Genomic DNA, 16,317 nt, shown 5'->3' with positions numbered 1-16,317 from the left:
CTTATTAGCACCGTAGTGCCCAGGAAGTGGATCTCTTGTGTGGACTGGTCCAGGCTGAGGTTGATGGTGGGATGGAAATTGTTGAAATCATGGTGGAATTCCTCAAGGGCTTCTTTTCCATGGGTCCAGATGATGAAGATGTCATCAATATAGCGCAAGTAGAGTAGGGGCATTAGGGGACGAGAGCTGAGGAAGCGTTGTTCTAAGTCAGTCATAAAAATGTTGGCGTACTGTGGGGCCATGTGGGTACCCATAGCAGTGCCGCTGATTTGAAGGTATACATTTCGCCCAAATGTGAAATAGTTATGGGTGAGGACGAAGTCACAAAGTTCAGCCACCAGGTTTGCTGTGACATTATCGGGGATAGTGTTCCTGATGGCTTGTAGTCTATCTTTGTGTGGAATGTTGGTGTAGAGGGCTTCTACATCCATAGTAGCCAGGATGGTGTTTTCAGGAATATCACCGATGGATTGTAGTTTATGGATCTTGGGCAGCAGATAGAATACCCCAGGTCGGGGTTCCAGGGGTGTGTCTGTGAGGATTTGTTCTTGTGCTTTTTCAGGGAGTTTCTTGAGCAAATGCTGTAGTTTCTTTTGGTAACCCTCAGTGGGATCAGAGGGTAATGGCTTGTAGAAAGTGGTGCTGGAGAGCTGCTGAGCAGCCTCTTGTTCATATTCTGACCTATTCATGATGACAACAGCACCTCCTTTGTCAGCCTTTTTGATTATGATGTCAGAGTTGTTTCTGAGGCTGTGGATGGCATTGTGTTCTGCACAGCTGAGGTTATGGGGCAAGTGATGCTGCTTTTCCACAATTTCAGCCCGTGCACATCGGCAGAAGCACTCTATGTAGAAGTCCAGTCTGCTGTTTCGACCTTCAGGAGGAGTCCACCTAGAATCCTTCTTTTTGTAGTGTTGGTAGGAAGGTCTCTGTGGATTAGTATGTTGTTCAGAGGTGTGTTGGAAATATTCCTTGAGTCGGAGACATCGAAAATAGGATTCTAGGTCACCACAGAACTGTATCATGTTCGTGGGGGTGGAGGGCAGAAGGAGAGGCCCCGAGATAGGACAGATTCTTCTGCTGGGTTAAGAGTATAATTGGATAGATTAACAATATTGCTGGGTGGGTTAAGGGAACCATTGCTTTGGCCCCTTGTGGCATGCAGTAGTTTAGATAATTTAGCGTCCTTTTTCTTTTGTAGAGAAGAAACGTATGTGTTGTAAATGGCTTGTCTAGTTTTAGTAAAGTCCAGCCACGAGGAAGTTTGTGGCGAAGGTTGGGTTTTTTTGAGAGTATCCAGTTTTGAGAGCTCATTCTTAATCTTTCCCTGTTTGCTAAAGGCACTAAAGGCATCAATTTGAAAATAACAAGGCTGCATAACTAAGGGCATAACTTGACCTTTAGAACCTTATTACTGGTGGTAATGCAGAAAAATGGAAACATTTCCCCTTAACTCTCAGAGCACAGGCTGAGTTTACAGGGCTGACCATTATAAAAATCATATTACTTGTAATTACTTGTATTTAACAAGGAAATTATGAGAGATACTAAACTAGATCTGGTTAAAAACCTGAACATTTTCTGATGAATGGTTTTTTGGCAGGAGAGGGTTGTTTGGTATTCAGCTTATCCTCTTCTTCAACCTTTTGCTGATTCCAAACCATGTTTCATTGGAAGGGATCATATCTCTTCGTTCTATTTTACCCAGGATTTATAACAGTTGAGGTAGTGGTTACCCAATCAGAAAAAAAAGAAGATGACTCGTTATTATAGCTATGGCTATTGTAACAGAATTACAGTAGCTGTTCATAAATTATATTTACATTTTGCCTCTCAGTGGAATAAATGATAGATTAGAAGAGCCAAATGATTACACTATTTCCATATAACTTTCAAGCAATTTTCTTATTTCAAGTCTTCCACCTCTGTCATAACTTGTTGCCCCATTTGAAAGCCATTTTCTTGAGGACTAATGTACTACAAGCAATTCAGGAGAAAGAATTGTAATCAAGTTGTAATTTGAAACGCAACATGTAAGAATTAGCTAGTTGGCTCCTGTTCTGCTTCAGACATAATTCAATACAGGTCATGGAAACTCTAGCTACTGGATGCAAGCTTTGAGAAATTTCCAAGAACACATTCCAAGTGATTCAAGAGTTAAGATCCATTTGTACAGACCTTATAAAACCTTGTGCTTTACTTCTAACTAAAGCAATATGTGACATATAGTGGACTTCAGGTTTTTTAAAGCCTCGTGAAGTTATTCCTGCTCCTTTCCCATCTTGGTCTCTGTGGCCTAAACACCTTTGAGGATCTGGGCCTACGTCTTTCCCCACCTTTTTCACATCCTATTTCTTTCATTTCATTCCTCATGATAAGGAAGGTGAACTGTACATCTTCTCCTTCTCCTCACCCCCCCTTCCATGTAGCTGGGAAGTGTTGCAGTGGTGACAGCAAATCTCTCTTTGTTCTGTGTTTGTACAGTGCCAACCACAATGGGGTCTATAATAATAATATTTTGCCAACTTGAGCATTCAGAATTTATGAGTTAGGCCACAAAAAAAGACAAGTGTTTTTTTTTAAGTCTTGGGTCCTTTTTATTTGTCTTCTGGTTTTTGAGCTTTTGGGGTGCACTCACTTCATGTTTTCAAGCTTTTCTCCACAACTAGAATTTTTTTTATTTAAATGAAAGCTGGGATTCTCATGTAATCACTTGATTCCAGCAGTTGGGGCTTTAAGAAAACTACCAAATATTACAAGACTCAATAAAAAATTACAAAAATTGGCAACACTCCTTCCCTTGCCTTCTCTTCCCTACTGCCCCGCCCAAGTGTTATCTGAAAAGCCAGAAGGCCAAGCTGCTGGGTGTTTTACCAGAGCTGACTAGTAGAGAGCTCTTCTGCTAACAAAAAACTTCCATCCCCCATGAGCGGCAGCAGCAGCTTCTTCGGCAGGAGAGCGCTCCTGCTGACAAAGCACTGTTCACACCGGTGCTTCTTGTTGGTAAAACTTTTGGCATATTTAACACCCTTGAATGACAAAAGTTTTGCCGACGAAATGCCAATGTAGACAAAGCCTAATCTTCGCTCTTTAATTCTGCCTAAGAATAATCAGAGCCAGAGCTAATGCACTCAGGCAACTGTCATGTTATTTTAGGGCTGTCTTCTAAAACGTGGGAGCCAATTAGCTACAGGTTCCATACAATCCCCAAAACTGGCTCTGATGACAAAACTTTGTAACATTCTGTATGTTCTGATGAACCTGTTCTTAGTTGCACCCAAGTCAAGTCATATTTGCCAAAAAAAAAACCCCACAAAATTCCCAGCACAATCATTGGTTTCTGGTCATGTGTCCCAGAGTAGCTGGGATTTCAGATTGGTAAAATCTGGGATGCTTTAGAGGCAGCTGCTGCCAATCTCTGTTGCCTTCAGTACTCTAATGGCCTGCAAACTGGGAGTGCCTCCCTGCAGAGAAATGGATGAGAGGGACAGCTAAGTAGGTAGCCTCACAAACCAGCCTTTTGCAGTGGGAACACCCTCAGACTCTTTCTCCAGTCCAACAAAGGATGTGTCTTTCCAGCCCAATTAGGGTAAGTCTTCACTACCAAGCTGCTGCCGTGGCGGTGCTTTAAAGTGGCTGTGTCCTCGCGTCACCAGTGCTGTAAAAAACCCCACCCCACGAGGGGTGTAGCTCCCAGCACTGTGAGCGTGGTTCCCAGCGCTGTAGCACTCTCTACACTGCCGCTTTACAGCGCTGAAACTTGCATCGCTCGGGGGGTGTTTTTTCACACCCCTCAGCGAGAAAGTTTCAGCGCAGCAAAGTGGCAGCGTAGACAAGGCCTTAGTGTTACCCCAACTCGACTTCTGTCCACAGTCCACACACAAAAATGTCTAGCTCAAGTAAAGTGGTGCTTTAAACTCAAGCTAGTTGGCCCTTCACGGGGCATGGGGCTGAAGTTCGAGTGATGCTGATGCTAGAGTAATGTAGTGCGGATGCAACAGTTCCAGTTACAACAAATCACCAGCTAATGTGGTCACTCTGCCGCAGCCATCGCTCTGCTAAGCCAGTCACTCTGTGTAACTCCGGGGCTGTTCGGAAGCCTGTGGTCACTCTCACTGGAGCTAGGCTAGCGCCAGAGCAGTCACTTGAGAGTACTAACTCCAGGTAACTGTGGAAGCAAAAGGAAGCCCACAGGGGCCAGGAGAGGACACACCATGAAGGCGAGGAGGAGGAGAAGAGGGGACTTCGGGCAAAGAGGAGGGAAAGACAGACTGAGCCTCCTAGGGCAGGGAAAGACATCAGAGGGAGCCACACCACAGGGCAGAAGGGGAGGGAAACGAGGACAGAGCTGGCGCTCCGCTGCTTCCCAGTCAGGCCCCGGGAGCCAGCCTGCCATGCGTTTGGAGCAGCCGGGCAAGCCACGGGCTCTTGTCGAGCAGGAACCGCCGGGTGGCGACAGCAGCAGAGCCGCTGGCCGCCGCTAGAGGCCGCTGGACCCGGCACAGCCCGGCTCCGCGGCTAGCAGTGCGCCTGCGCGGGAGGCGGCGCTCGGGGCTGCGGTTCCCGGCACGCCCTGGAAGAAGGCGGCGAGTGCGCCGCGGCCCCGCGGTCAGCGGAGCGCTCGGCCCGGCAGGGATGGACGCCGTGCGGCTCTGCGCGCTCTGGCTGCCCGGCCTGGTCCTCATCCGCCCGGGGTCGGGAAGGGGCCCGGGAGACCCGACTGTACCGGGTGAGGAGGGGCGGGGCCGCACAGCAAGGGAGCTGCGCGGAGCGGAGCCCGTGGCCGGGCTTGGGGGCTCCCCGGCTTGAGGGGTGTGGGGGGGCCCGGGCCGGGGGGCGCCGCGCAGTTAGATTCTGGGGGCTGCTGGCGCCCGGCTCCGGGGCTGGGGGGGCCCCGCCGGTGCAGTGCGGTTGGGCTCCGGGAGGGGGGGGGGGGCGCCGGTGCAGTGCGGTTGGGCTCCGGGAGGGGTGGGAGGGGGCACAGAGGTTGGCTGCCCCCCCGGTAGCACGTGCCTTGGTGCGTGTAGGGCAGGCCGGTTTCCCCGCCCTCAGTAGCGGGGCCTCTCTCCAGCCCGCCTGGGGTGCTGCATAGGCAGGGTAATGGGAACAGGGCGAAAAAACGAGACCCCACTGCCCCCCGTGTAAATTTCTAGTGAATGTGTAGACCTGCCCTAAAACACCCTAGGGGCAGAGTTTTTCCCCAAGACGGGCCAGCTGTGACTCACCCGGGGTGAGGCTCCCGACAAGAGCCTAACGGAGAAACAGGAACTGGGTTGTCCTTTTTTTTTTTTTTAGTTCTTTCTGCAGTAACTGCGAGGCCAGGGTTTCACATCGGATAGCTTCACACCTTCTCTACACTACAAAATTTAAATTGACCTAAATTAGCTCACAGCTGGAGCTCCCTCCCCTCTCCCGGCTGATGAGCTCTGCTCTCCAAATTTACATGGGTGCATTTGGCACTGGCTTGGACTGTCAGCCCCTTGGAGTGGGGGGACCTCCAGCTGTGAGCTCATGGCAGGGCTGACAGGCCCAGAGCAGGGAGGACTCCACCTGTCCGTACCTGTCACAGTTAAGTTGGTGGAAGCACTCCTGGTTAGGGTGTGCACCACTGAATGCAGATGCATCTGAAGAAGTGGGGTTTTTTTTACCCACGAAAGCTTATGCCCAAATAAATCTGTTTAGTCTTTAAGGTGCCACCGGACTCCTTGTTATTTTTGTGGGTACAGACTAACACAGCTAGCTCTCTGATACCTGGCACCACTGACAGAGGGCGTGTAGTGTGAACATGAACCACCACAGTAATTACTATGGTGGCTGTAGGTTGACCTAACTCCGGTCAACTTAATTTTGTAGGTCTTACATCAATCTGACTCTGTTGCTTAGAGCAAGCCTCAGTCTGCAGGACTCAGCTCTTTGTACAGCACTATTATTGTGGGATGGGGCTATGCTCCAGAGAAAGTATGCTGGACAAATAAAATGACTGCCTCGAAGAGATTAGTGGTAGAGTCACAAATGTCTATATTTTAGCTAAAATCCTCATGCCGTTCATTCTTGGTTTAGTACTGGTCAGGTTGGTAGAACAGCAGGGTTTTCAAAGGTTTGAAGAGGCGAGAATACATCCTCTGTGTGTTGTCTCCATACATGAGGGATGGGTTTTGTAATGAGGAATGGTTGAGGTATTCTAGATTGATGGACTGCTGCCATACTAGTTATCCTCTGGGCACCAGAACTGTGCCAGGCCATTGAAGGCTCTTGGTAAAAATATCTTCCAACTTTAATAGTTATTGACAGGTGTTACAAGAAAATGTTTTAATATGGTTGGCTTTCATTAAAGTAGATTGTGAGAATTACATTGTAATGAATACTCAGGATTCAATTTGAGCAGACCAGCTGTCTTCCACAAAGATTTCTCCATGAAAAGGAATATTAAATTTCCTCTCTTCCTTTCCCCCACCAGCTGCTCAATGTATTGTGACAAAAGTGGACTTTTTTTTTTATTCTGCTACTAAAATATGGGATGAACCAACAAGAGCCAGAGCAGCTAACACCTCTGTAAAATAGTGTACTCTGAGAATGCAAATCTGACTCTAAACATTGATTACTTGCACTGTGGGAATTGTGTACTTCCTACATTCAGCTCTTCATCTCCTTTTAGGCCATATCTAGGTGAGGGGGAAAAGTGTATTTTTAACACACGTTAAAATCTTACAGCTTTTCTATGTACAAAAATTATACAGCTTTAACTGTGTTGGTATAGTTAGGTGGTACAACCCACTAGTGTGGATGCAGTTACAGTGGTATAAGGATGTTTAATATCATGGTAGCTTAATCCTGTGTGAGATTCATAGATTCCAAGGCCAGAAGGGTTCATGGTTATCATTTAGTCTGACCTCTGGTATAACAGGCTGTATAACTTCTCCAAAATAATTCCTAGAGCATATCTTTTAGGAAAAACAGCCTGTTTTGAAAATTGTCAGTATATGGAGAATCCACCGTGATCCATGGTAAATTGTCTCAGTGGTTAATTACTCACACTGTTAAAAATTGACACCTTGTTTCCGGTCTGAATTTGTCTAGTTTCAACTTCCTTTGTTATTCCTTTCTCTGCTAGATTGAACAGCACAGTATTAAATATTTGTTCCCCATGTAGATACTTGTAGATTGTAATCAAGTCACTTCTCTTATCTAAAATAAATAGATTGAGTTCTTTGAGTCTCTGACTACAAGGCATTTTTTCTAATCCCTCAGTCATTGTCATGGCTCTTCTCTAAACCTTCTCCAATTTATCAACATCCTTCCTGAACTGTGCGCACCATAACTAGACACAATATTCCAGCAGTGATCACATTGTACCAAGTATCCTCTCTACTACTCAAGAGTCCCCTGTTTATGCATTCCAGGATCACATTAACTCACTTGGCCACAGCATCACAATGGGAGTGCATGTTCAGCTGATTATTCACCACAACCTCTGAATCTTTTTCAGTCACTTCTTCCCAGAATAGAGTCCCCCTTCCTGTGAGTGTGGACTATATTCTTTGTGCATGTATACATCTACATTTAGCCATATTAAAATGCATATTGTTTGCTTGCACCCAATTTATGAAGCAATCCAGATCATTCTGAATCAAGGACTTGATACCTTCATTATTTACCACTAGTTATCAGGCATCTTTATACTGATACAACTGTTATAACTATTGGGGTTAAAAAAAATCACTTGCCTACCTGAAATAGCCAACCCAATACAAAAACTATGTAGAAAAGGCACGTTTTGATTTTTAGTGTGTGTTAAAAATACACCTCTTTTTCCTAGTAAAGACAAGGTCTTGGAATCTTGAAATTTTATGGATATATTATCAACTTGAAATCCAGTTATGTTAAAAAGACTTGAAAGTAGTTTCTAAGTACTGGACTGGCTTCTGAATCTGCCTACCAATATTTGGTTTTGATTGCATTTTCCTATATTTAAAAATGTTTTATTCTCTCTCCCCTGTTGCTGTTTGAAAGACCAACACAAACAGGAAAGGGAAAGCTGTACCTGACTGCAAAGCAAATAGTGAAAACAGCTGTAAGCTGTGCTATAAAATGCACAGAGTAAAACAAAATGAAAATTAGAAAATATATTTTCTAATTTATCTTTCACTTACAGTAATTTTAGGTGTTGTAACAACAACAAATAAAAGATTTTAAAATGTCTTCCCCCTCCTCCCCCCATGGTCATTTTGATAGTACAGAATAGGGTGTCTGGTGTAGGGGGGTGTTTTATTAAATTGTGAACTGCTGCTTTGTAAGAGGAGTGAGGCTGGCTGACGTGTATATTAAAAATTCCACAATCAGAATATTTGGCATTTAGAGCTTTTATATGGGTACTGTTTATTTTTATAAATCTAAAGAAATCATTGGTTATGTTGTTCAGGCCCCAGTCCTTCAAAGAGCACGCAAGGTTTTAGGTTATCTGCCAAATCTTCTTGAGAGCCTGTGAAATTTCAGAGTTGAACTAGTCCTGCACCCTATTTACTTTCTTAGCGTAGCTCTTGTGGGTTTTTGCTTCATTTTTGCTTTGAATGACTTCAGTTATAAAAGGTCATCCGTTTAAAAGAAAATTTAAAAATCCCTGGTATTCTCATACCTTTCTGACAATACCAGTGCACTGAATGAACCAATTTCCTGAACTTCATTTAGAAACTTCAGTTTTGTAGCTCTGATCATTGTGAATGTTTTTTTGCCCAGGTGGCATAACATTACTGAAAACTTACATTTGGAGAGTTAAGGAATATTTGCTATAGGCTTTATGAATTTTTCTAAATTTTTATTTCCATTTTTTGCTTGAGGTTGGTGAACTGGCCATACTATTAGAATTAGAAAAGGAGTACTTGTGGCACCTTAGAGACTAACCAATTTATTTGAGCATGAGCTTTCGTGATGCATCCGATGAAGTGAGCTGTAGCTCATGAAAGCTCATGCTCAAATAAATTGGTTAGTCTCTAAGGTGCCAGAAGTACTCCTTTTCTTTTTGCGAATACAGACTAACACGGCTGTTACTCTGAAACCTGTCATTAGAATTAGAGTTTCTTCATTGCATTGGCTACTTCTTGATACAATGTGAACTAATCAGTGAGGGGTTTTAAAATTTATTAATTTAATTTATTAATCTGAATATATTAGTAAATAAAGCACAGATTTGTGTTATACTAAGAATTAATGTCAAAGCAGCAGGAAAATAAATTATGAAATGTAGGGGTTTAAATATCTTCTAGATGTTTTGGAAAAAGAAACCCTAAGCTCTTTGACAATTTTTGTAGACTTAAAACATTTCTTACCTATTTATGACTACTGGATGGTTGTGTAAAAGTAGAACTATATTCCTGACTAGCAGTCTTTACCATCTGATGACTTGCTATGTGTGGCCTGTGTGAAATGAATTGATGGTGTCGTGCCAGTTTCTAGTGGATAGGTATTTGCACACAAAAAATTACAGTTGGAACTCCTTTTGGCAGAGTAGCTAGGAAATCAAGGATTGGTTGGGCAAGTAGACTGAACTATCTTTTAGTCTCTAGAAGTGGTCCATTTAGGTCAGGACTGAGGCACCTCATTGGGCCAGTGAGAAGAAGCTATTCTATCTGTGCTGTGGATGAAGGACCAGACAGTCAGGATGGCATTTCACAAACATTAACCTCTAAACTTTTTCTGAGTTGCAAACAAGTTGCATCCTGTTACCTGCAACTGAAAAATAGCTACAAGTTATAACTGTAGTCATCCTTAGGCAATATGAACAACAATGGGTTTTCTGTGCTTGAAGATACTTTTTTCATTGTAAAACCTAACTAAAATATAGATTAAAACTTCCTATATCACTTGGCTTTTAAAACATCCCTTAACAGTTTTCGTTGAGTTTTTTGCTAAGTAATTTGGTTTCCTGTCTTCAGAAAGTTTTTTTCCTCTTAGAATGAGAAAATGCCTGTCACGAGGTTTTATTTTTTAAACCTTTTTAAAAAGTTCTTGAGACATTTTATGGAAAGGAGGAAAATTTTGATACTAAATCCAGGTTAGGCATTGCTTGGCTTCTGCTTCCAAAGCTTCAGAGCTCAGTTTTCTTCAAATTTAACTGCAAGAGATACAGAATTTCAGCAAAGATGTAGGCAAGCTCAAAACTCACGGTTCACGGATTAAGTCTTCTGTAATCATCTTAGAGAGAACAGTCCTCTTTCACTGATCTTCCTTTTGCGAATTAGAGCCAGGCATGGGCATAAGTTTTTTTCCTAAACAGTGTGGAGGTGAAATTGAGTGTTCAGTGTCATTTTACTTGTTAAAATACTAGTGGAAATGAAAGCTTTTATTTAAAATATAGAAGCAAACTCACCATTCCTTCTTTGCATGTATTTGATAGATGAGGTTACATTTTTGTGTATACATGCTGTGATTAAAAAGTTATATTATTTGATACTATTGATTAAAAAAGGTTCATAACTTTGATATAATTCTTTTTTTCTAGCATGCTCTAATTTCTCCTTCAAGTCCTGTGAAGAATGTCTAAAAAATGTTTCAGTAAGTTTTGTCATCTTTTTACACTATTTTGGGGTCAGAGAATCTGGTGATGCTTACGTTTAATGAGATGATGCTGAAATGTCTTACCACAGCTAACTCCGTAGCTGTGCCGCACAGGCTCAGAGGAGGGTGGGGAAGGAGATAGCAAAGTAGTATAAGTCATTAGACAGTATCATGCTGTCTGGAGTGGCTCACGGCTGTGTGCCTACCTCGGAGCAGACTGTCAAAAGCCGTGCAGACAGCCAAAACTGGTGATACGTTTTATAATTAGATTTCACCAACACAGTAACGAATGTGAACTCCTGGATCACTATATCGGTCTTATTGTAGAGTCACAGACAGTCCCCTTAGGCTCTCCAGTCTATCTTGCCACATAGGCCAGTTGGACTTAGTGATAAATGGTCACTTAGACCAAAAATCACAAAATATTCAGGTCGCTTCCAGTCCTAAGAGACCAGTTACTTACGTCCAGATCAACTGGTACCCTAGATCTTTCACCAAAGACACCGCCTGCAGCCAATCCTGTAATAAACTGTCTAAAGATTTATTAACTAGGAAAAAAGAAAGTTATTTACAGGTTAAAGCAAGCAAACGTACACACACAAATGAGTTGCAATCTAAATCCTAAAAGTGAGAGGAGTTGTGATCTGTCAATTCACAAGGTGTTTTGGCAAATCCAGGGATAACCCTGGAGGGATCTCTTGGTTCAGTTTAGAGTCTCTGGCCATGTGAGATGCAAACAGCAAAGACATGAAAATTCTCTTGTGACCCTCTTTTATCTTTTACATTTAGTCTTCCAGTCCATGAGATGAGCTCCCTTACACATTGCATTTCCAAGATTCAATAAGGCCATTCACCTATTCTTGTGTTGCAATGTTCCTTAATGGCCTGTTTAATCTTGATAAGCCTCTTGAATGGGCGGGGGAATGCCTGAGTTCACAAGCTCAAAGCAAACATTTTCAAAGTTATAAAGCAAAGTTTATATATTTCCTTCTGGCAGGGAAAACAGACATTACGAGTGAGATTACTGCAGGTAGTAACTTCCAAGCATTTTGTAGAGCTCTAAACACTAAATACATTATTGTAAGACTGATACTTATTTTGAACAATACTAACATACAGGTAAGCTGATTTGGTTTCCAGCTATGAGTTTGTCAGTTCTTAGCTAAAGGCTTCAGCTTTAGCCAGAATTGGCACTTGATTTGCCAGCGTCATATAAAGCATTATTTGTTCATACAGCTAATGAAAAAGTAGAAATTATTGTAAAACATCTTTTCACTAAAAAAAGATAAACAGTCTTGTGTTCTCCCACATATGTTACTTTGTTGTAATGGATCATTTCATTTAGTCCTGATTAGCCTTGGGACAGCAAATTTTAAAACAATAAGATGAAATATGCTGATTCTCTCTGTGCTGGCATAGTTGCTCAGTGTGTGTGCTGTTAGTCCTCCACTAACTCAACATGAGTCTAGCAAAGCAATAAATAAAGGTTCTCATCATCTTTGAAGTAGAAGACAGGAGAAGGTACATGTGAGTCATCTAGGATGAGCCTGTAACTATTGATGAATTCACTTATCACTTATTTGCTATGTATAGGAAGCTTTTTTTAGTATTTTCTCTTTGAATAGATGCTGCTTGTAAGTACCAAAATGTTGGCATGTTAATAGGTGTATTCCTGACACACACACCCCAGACACGCTTTCCATCAACACAAGTGAGAACTACTCAGGTGCATTGAGAAGAAAATAAATTCACAGGTGTGTGTGTGTGCTGAAGACACCAGAAGAAATGTAAATATGTTACATCTTCAAAATCTATCAAACTATCTATGTATATACTTCTTTGATGACAGAATGATGGATGATGCAGTGAGACTGCCTTAATATCATCAGGACTGACCTTGGAGAGATGAGTTTAGACTTGACTGAGCCGATTCACAGAAAAATATAAAAGGCAGAAATAACTAAACCATTAGCATTTATGTATGCAATGTAAAGGCATTAGATCACTGGAAATGATTTTTTTTAATTGTCAAAGTAGAAAAATACCCAGCTGCTTATTTTGGTAGTAAAATAGATGGCTGCAGAAAATGAAAATATGCATTTGGGGACTAGACGATAATTTCTACTAAATCTTAGGGCTGGTCTACACTACCAGTGTCTACACTACAGGCTTCCTCCCACCGATGTAAGTGCCCTACTACACTGACATAATAACTTCATCTCCACAAGAGGTATAAGGTTTATGTTGGTGTAGTTAGGGTGATGCAGTGTCTGTGTAGACACTTCATCTGGTACATTGGCTGTCTTGTCAGTTTCACAACAGGAGCTGGGAAATTGACAAGAAAGGCTGGTAGCTGCCTTCCACTTCTGTGGAGAGCTGGGGTGAGAAGCCGGGGGGGCACACCCGCTCCCAGCAAGTAGCCTGGCAGGGAGCTGGTTAGGGGCGGGCCAAGAAACCAAGGCAGCTGAACCCTGCTCTCCTGGGGCGAGAAGCCCTGGGTGGCTTCTCCTGGCAAGGAATGGGAGGGCAAGAAGCCCTGGGTGGCTTCCGCTGGCAGGGAATGTGGAGTCGGGCAGGGGAGGAGTCCAGCTGGCTAGGATCCTGTGGGGCAGCCAGGCTCTTGGCAAGGAGCTGAGAGACCAGGCTCTAGGCTCCCCACACTGCCCCTCTTAGGTCAGTGGAAGCGCTCCTGGTGAGGACGCTCAACACCGATCCAAGGATTATAGTGTGGACGTGCATCACCATAGTAATTACTGCAGTGGGTGTGAGTTCACCCAATATAGCTTGACTTAGTTGCTTGGTTTAGTTTTTTACCATCCCTACCATATAGGTCAGAATGTTCAAACTTCAGGCATCTAAATAAAAGTGGTTTGATCTTCGGAGTTTCTGGAGCAGGTGCAGTTTCCATTGTGAGTGCTCTGCATTTTAGAAATCAGGCCACTTTTATTTAGGTGCCTTATTTTAGGTATCACATCTGAAAAATTGTGGCATGAGCCCTTAAATCTTGTAACTGAACATTCTGTATTGACTTCTGAAAAGAGAGCTTAATGGCATTCTTTTTGATGTGGTTATAAAATTACCAGTTATGTTATCTGCTGAACACTACCTCTTGATAGACCATCTGCAGGATGTCTGGCATTGGATGCAGTGAAAAAGAGGCTTCTATTCTCCCTGTTTGTGTGCATGCATGGTGGCTTGATGGTGACTGGGGACAAGAAGTTCCAAAACAAGAGACTTAATACAAACAAGACTTCTTAACATTGCATATTAAACTCTTTCGCTTGTGTGAGACTATATTGCCTCTTTCCCTGTTTTTAAAAAAGCCTAACTTTTTATTTTTTTCCGAGATATTTAAGAAAAGTAGATTTTTATTTTTTTTTTTAAATTTGTTCTTTACCATTCCCCTCATGCCTTGTTTTGGCCAGAATTAGTCCTTAAAATTTATATTACTAAAATAAATTTCAGGCATACTAGCAAAAATAAAAAACCTAAAAACAAAGTAAATTGACACTAATAAATTACACCCAGCTTTTTAAAACAGCAGTGACTTACCTCAGTGACAGAGATTAGTCCTATGTATGCTGTACCTCTAATTATAGAAGATAGAGGAAGCAGCATTTTTTTGCATTCACAAGACTAAGAATTGTTCTGCTTTGATGATACTCCATGGGGGATTCTGTGTCAAAAAAATAAAAATTTTGCACCAAAAAGTTAGAATTCTGCAATATTCTACATATTTTGTCAAAATAATGCAATATAATCGCATCAGTTTCAGTTGTTTTGGTCATTTATTTAATTAATTACAGAAAAAAGTTAAAATAACTATTCCGCATTTCCTAAACACATGAAACTTAAGTTACAGATACTTGGTAACTAATACCCTGCATTCCAGTTATAATCCTGGATTTTCATTTAAATTAAATTATATTACAGAACGCCAAACAGTGCCAAAAAAACCCAAACTGGAATGTCATTTTAAATTGCTCAGACTTTTACACATGAAAGTTATAGTTTTGCTAATCATTGTCCTGGACCTGGCTGGGTACTTCGGGAAGTGTTTGCTTCTGATTGTCCTGGCCTTTTATTGACTGCTTGGTAAATATTTTATTTGCCCTCAAAGTCTCTTTTTTAATGGGTAAGTAAAATAAATCTTGAGCTGTAATCTAACCCCATTGTGCCATTTTGGCACAGGAAAAAAGTGCGAAAGCACATAGATCTTCCTAGCTGATTCCCCTACTGTCATTTATAAGGCTTTACATCACACTGGCAATGTAGGGGCCTTAAAACTTTTACAGGTTTTATGCTCCTTGGAGAATTGATTGAGAATGGGAACAGTTAACTAAAAACAGGAACATTAACAATGTTACTACACATGTCTGCCTTGGGGAAGGACCCTTCCTCCTGCATAATTAAAAAGACCTACAACCTCCACACCCCCAGACGCAGTAGCAAGGGAGAGGGACTAAGGGCTAGTCTATGCTGGCGACGCTAAAGCACTACCGTGGCCTGCTATCACAGCAGCACTTTAACGTGGCTTGTGTAGTCACGGCAGAGCACTGGGAGAGTTTAGATGCCAGCTCTGTTTTTTCGCACCCCTGAGCAAGAAAGTTGCAGCGCTGTAAATTGCCAGTGTAGACAAGCCAAGAGTGTCTCTCGCTTGTTGGCAGGCACACACGTCCAGCTCCCCTCCCCTTGCAGTGATTTGTATCACTTAGGCTGCTGCAGGCTCACTGGAATAGATGTGCTGCCTGGGAAGAGGCATGTCTCCTCCCCTCCCCCCAGATTTCTTTTGCATTTTTCTGCATGGAGGGCACAGAAATATGTGGGCGATACGAATTCTGTCAGGAGTCTAATAAGATATTATCCTGATAATGAGTACAGCCTAATGCCACAAGCTCACTTAGACATCATGTAAAATCTGGAGTCCGTACTAACAGATTCCAGTCTAAATTTGGGTCTTAAAATATTATCAGAATACAGTGCAAACTATGATGATAATCTCTGCCTAAATAGACCAGCTAAATATTTTCAATTTTCAGTTGTAGACTGTCATGAATTTGAGAACTTAAATTAGACAGATGTTTCATAATACCAGTGAAATTTGGTTGTCTTGTAGCTTCCATAAAAAGAATAGCTGTAGTAAGGCAGTTCCTAATTTGACATCAAGAATAAATCTGTTAAAGAATTTTCTTATTTTACCCTGTGCTCTCACATACCAAATCTTCTGCCCTTGGGACTGCATGCATTTGTAACAGTTACATAGGCAGTCTCCAGAAAGTGCTAAAGTTGATCTATCCACGCTATTAGTTACAGCCAGCAGCAGTTTAGCAGTGGCTTTAATGATCAGTCAAGCTGATATTAGGCTGGCTGTTCTTCATATATTCATACAGTTTATCTTGCATATTATAAGAAATGGTGCTCGTTTGTGTTGGCTGAACTAGCTAACATTGATCCTGTAAAGATATTCATTTTGGGGGAAATTAAAGCATTCTGCTTGTTTAGATGTTCTTTGTAAAGTGAAGTGCCCCTTTTTTCAGAAAGATTATTTGAACCAAAACAGCCTGCATACCTCAAGCTACAAGTAATGAATTGCTCTTCCCCACCTGCAAGGGAATGAGTATCTCATTGATGTCAGGATTTTATTTTCTAACATGACTCCTGTAAAGAGAAACAAAACAGCATACTCTGCAAATTAGATCTTGGTTCTAAGAGCTATTTTCTTGTTAGTACAATTGGATCACGAATAGTTTCTAGATGAAATCTCTT

At 42.1% G+C, this 16,317-nt stretch overlaps 1 protein-coding gene across 2 annotated transcripts in view; it reads left to right on the top strand.

The window, feature by feature from the left end:
* The first annotated feature begins 4,534 nt into the window (after positions 1-4,534).
* PTTG1IP2 (PTTG1IP family member 2) overlaps positions 4,535-16,317 on the top strand; it is a 60,844-nt gene continuing 49,061 nt past the window's right edge. Inside the window, exons 1-2 of one of the 2 annotated variants that reach the window (XM_048838103.2) lie at positions 4,535-4,729; positions 10,496-10,548. In XM_048838103.2, the coding sequence (XP_048694060.2) occupies positions 4,636-4,729; positions 10,496-10,548 (147 nt within the window). In that variant the 5' untranslated portion in view covers positions 4,535-4,635. The remainder of the gene's footprint in view (positions 4,730-10,495; positions 10,549-16,317) is intronic. The other variant, XM_048838102.2, reaches the window with a different exon arrangement.

Source organism: Caretta caretta, chromosome 2 (genome assembly GCF_965140235.1).
Source record: "Caretta caretta isolate rCarCar2 chromosome 2, rCarCar1.hap1, whole genome shotgun sequence".
NCBI lineage: Eukaryota > Metazoa > Chordata > Testudines > Cheloniidae > Caretta > Caretta caretta.
This window is presented reverse-complemented; position numbering and strand designations above follow the sequence as displayed.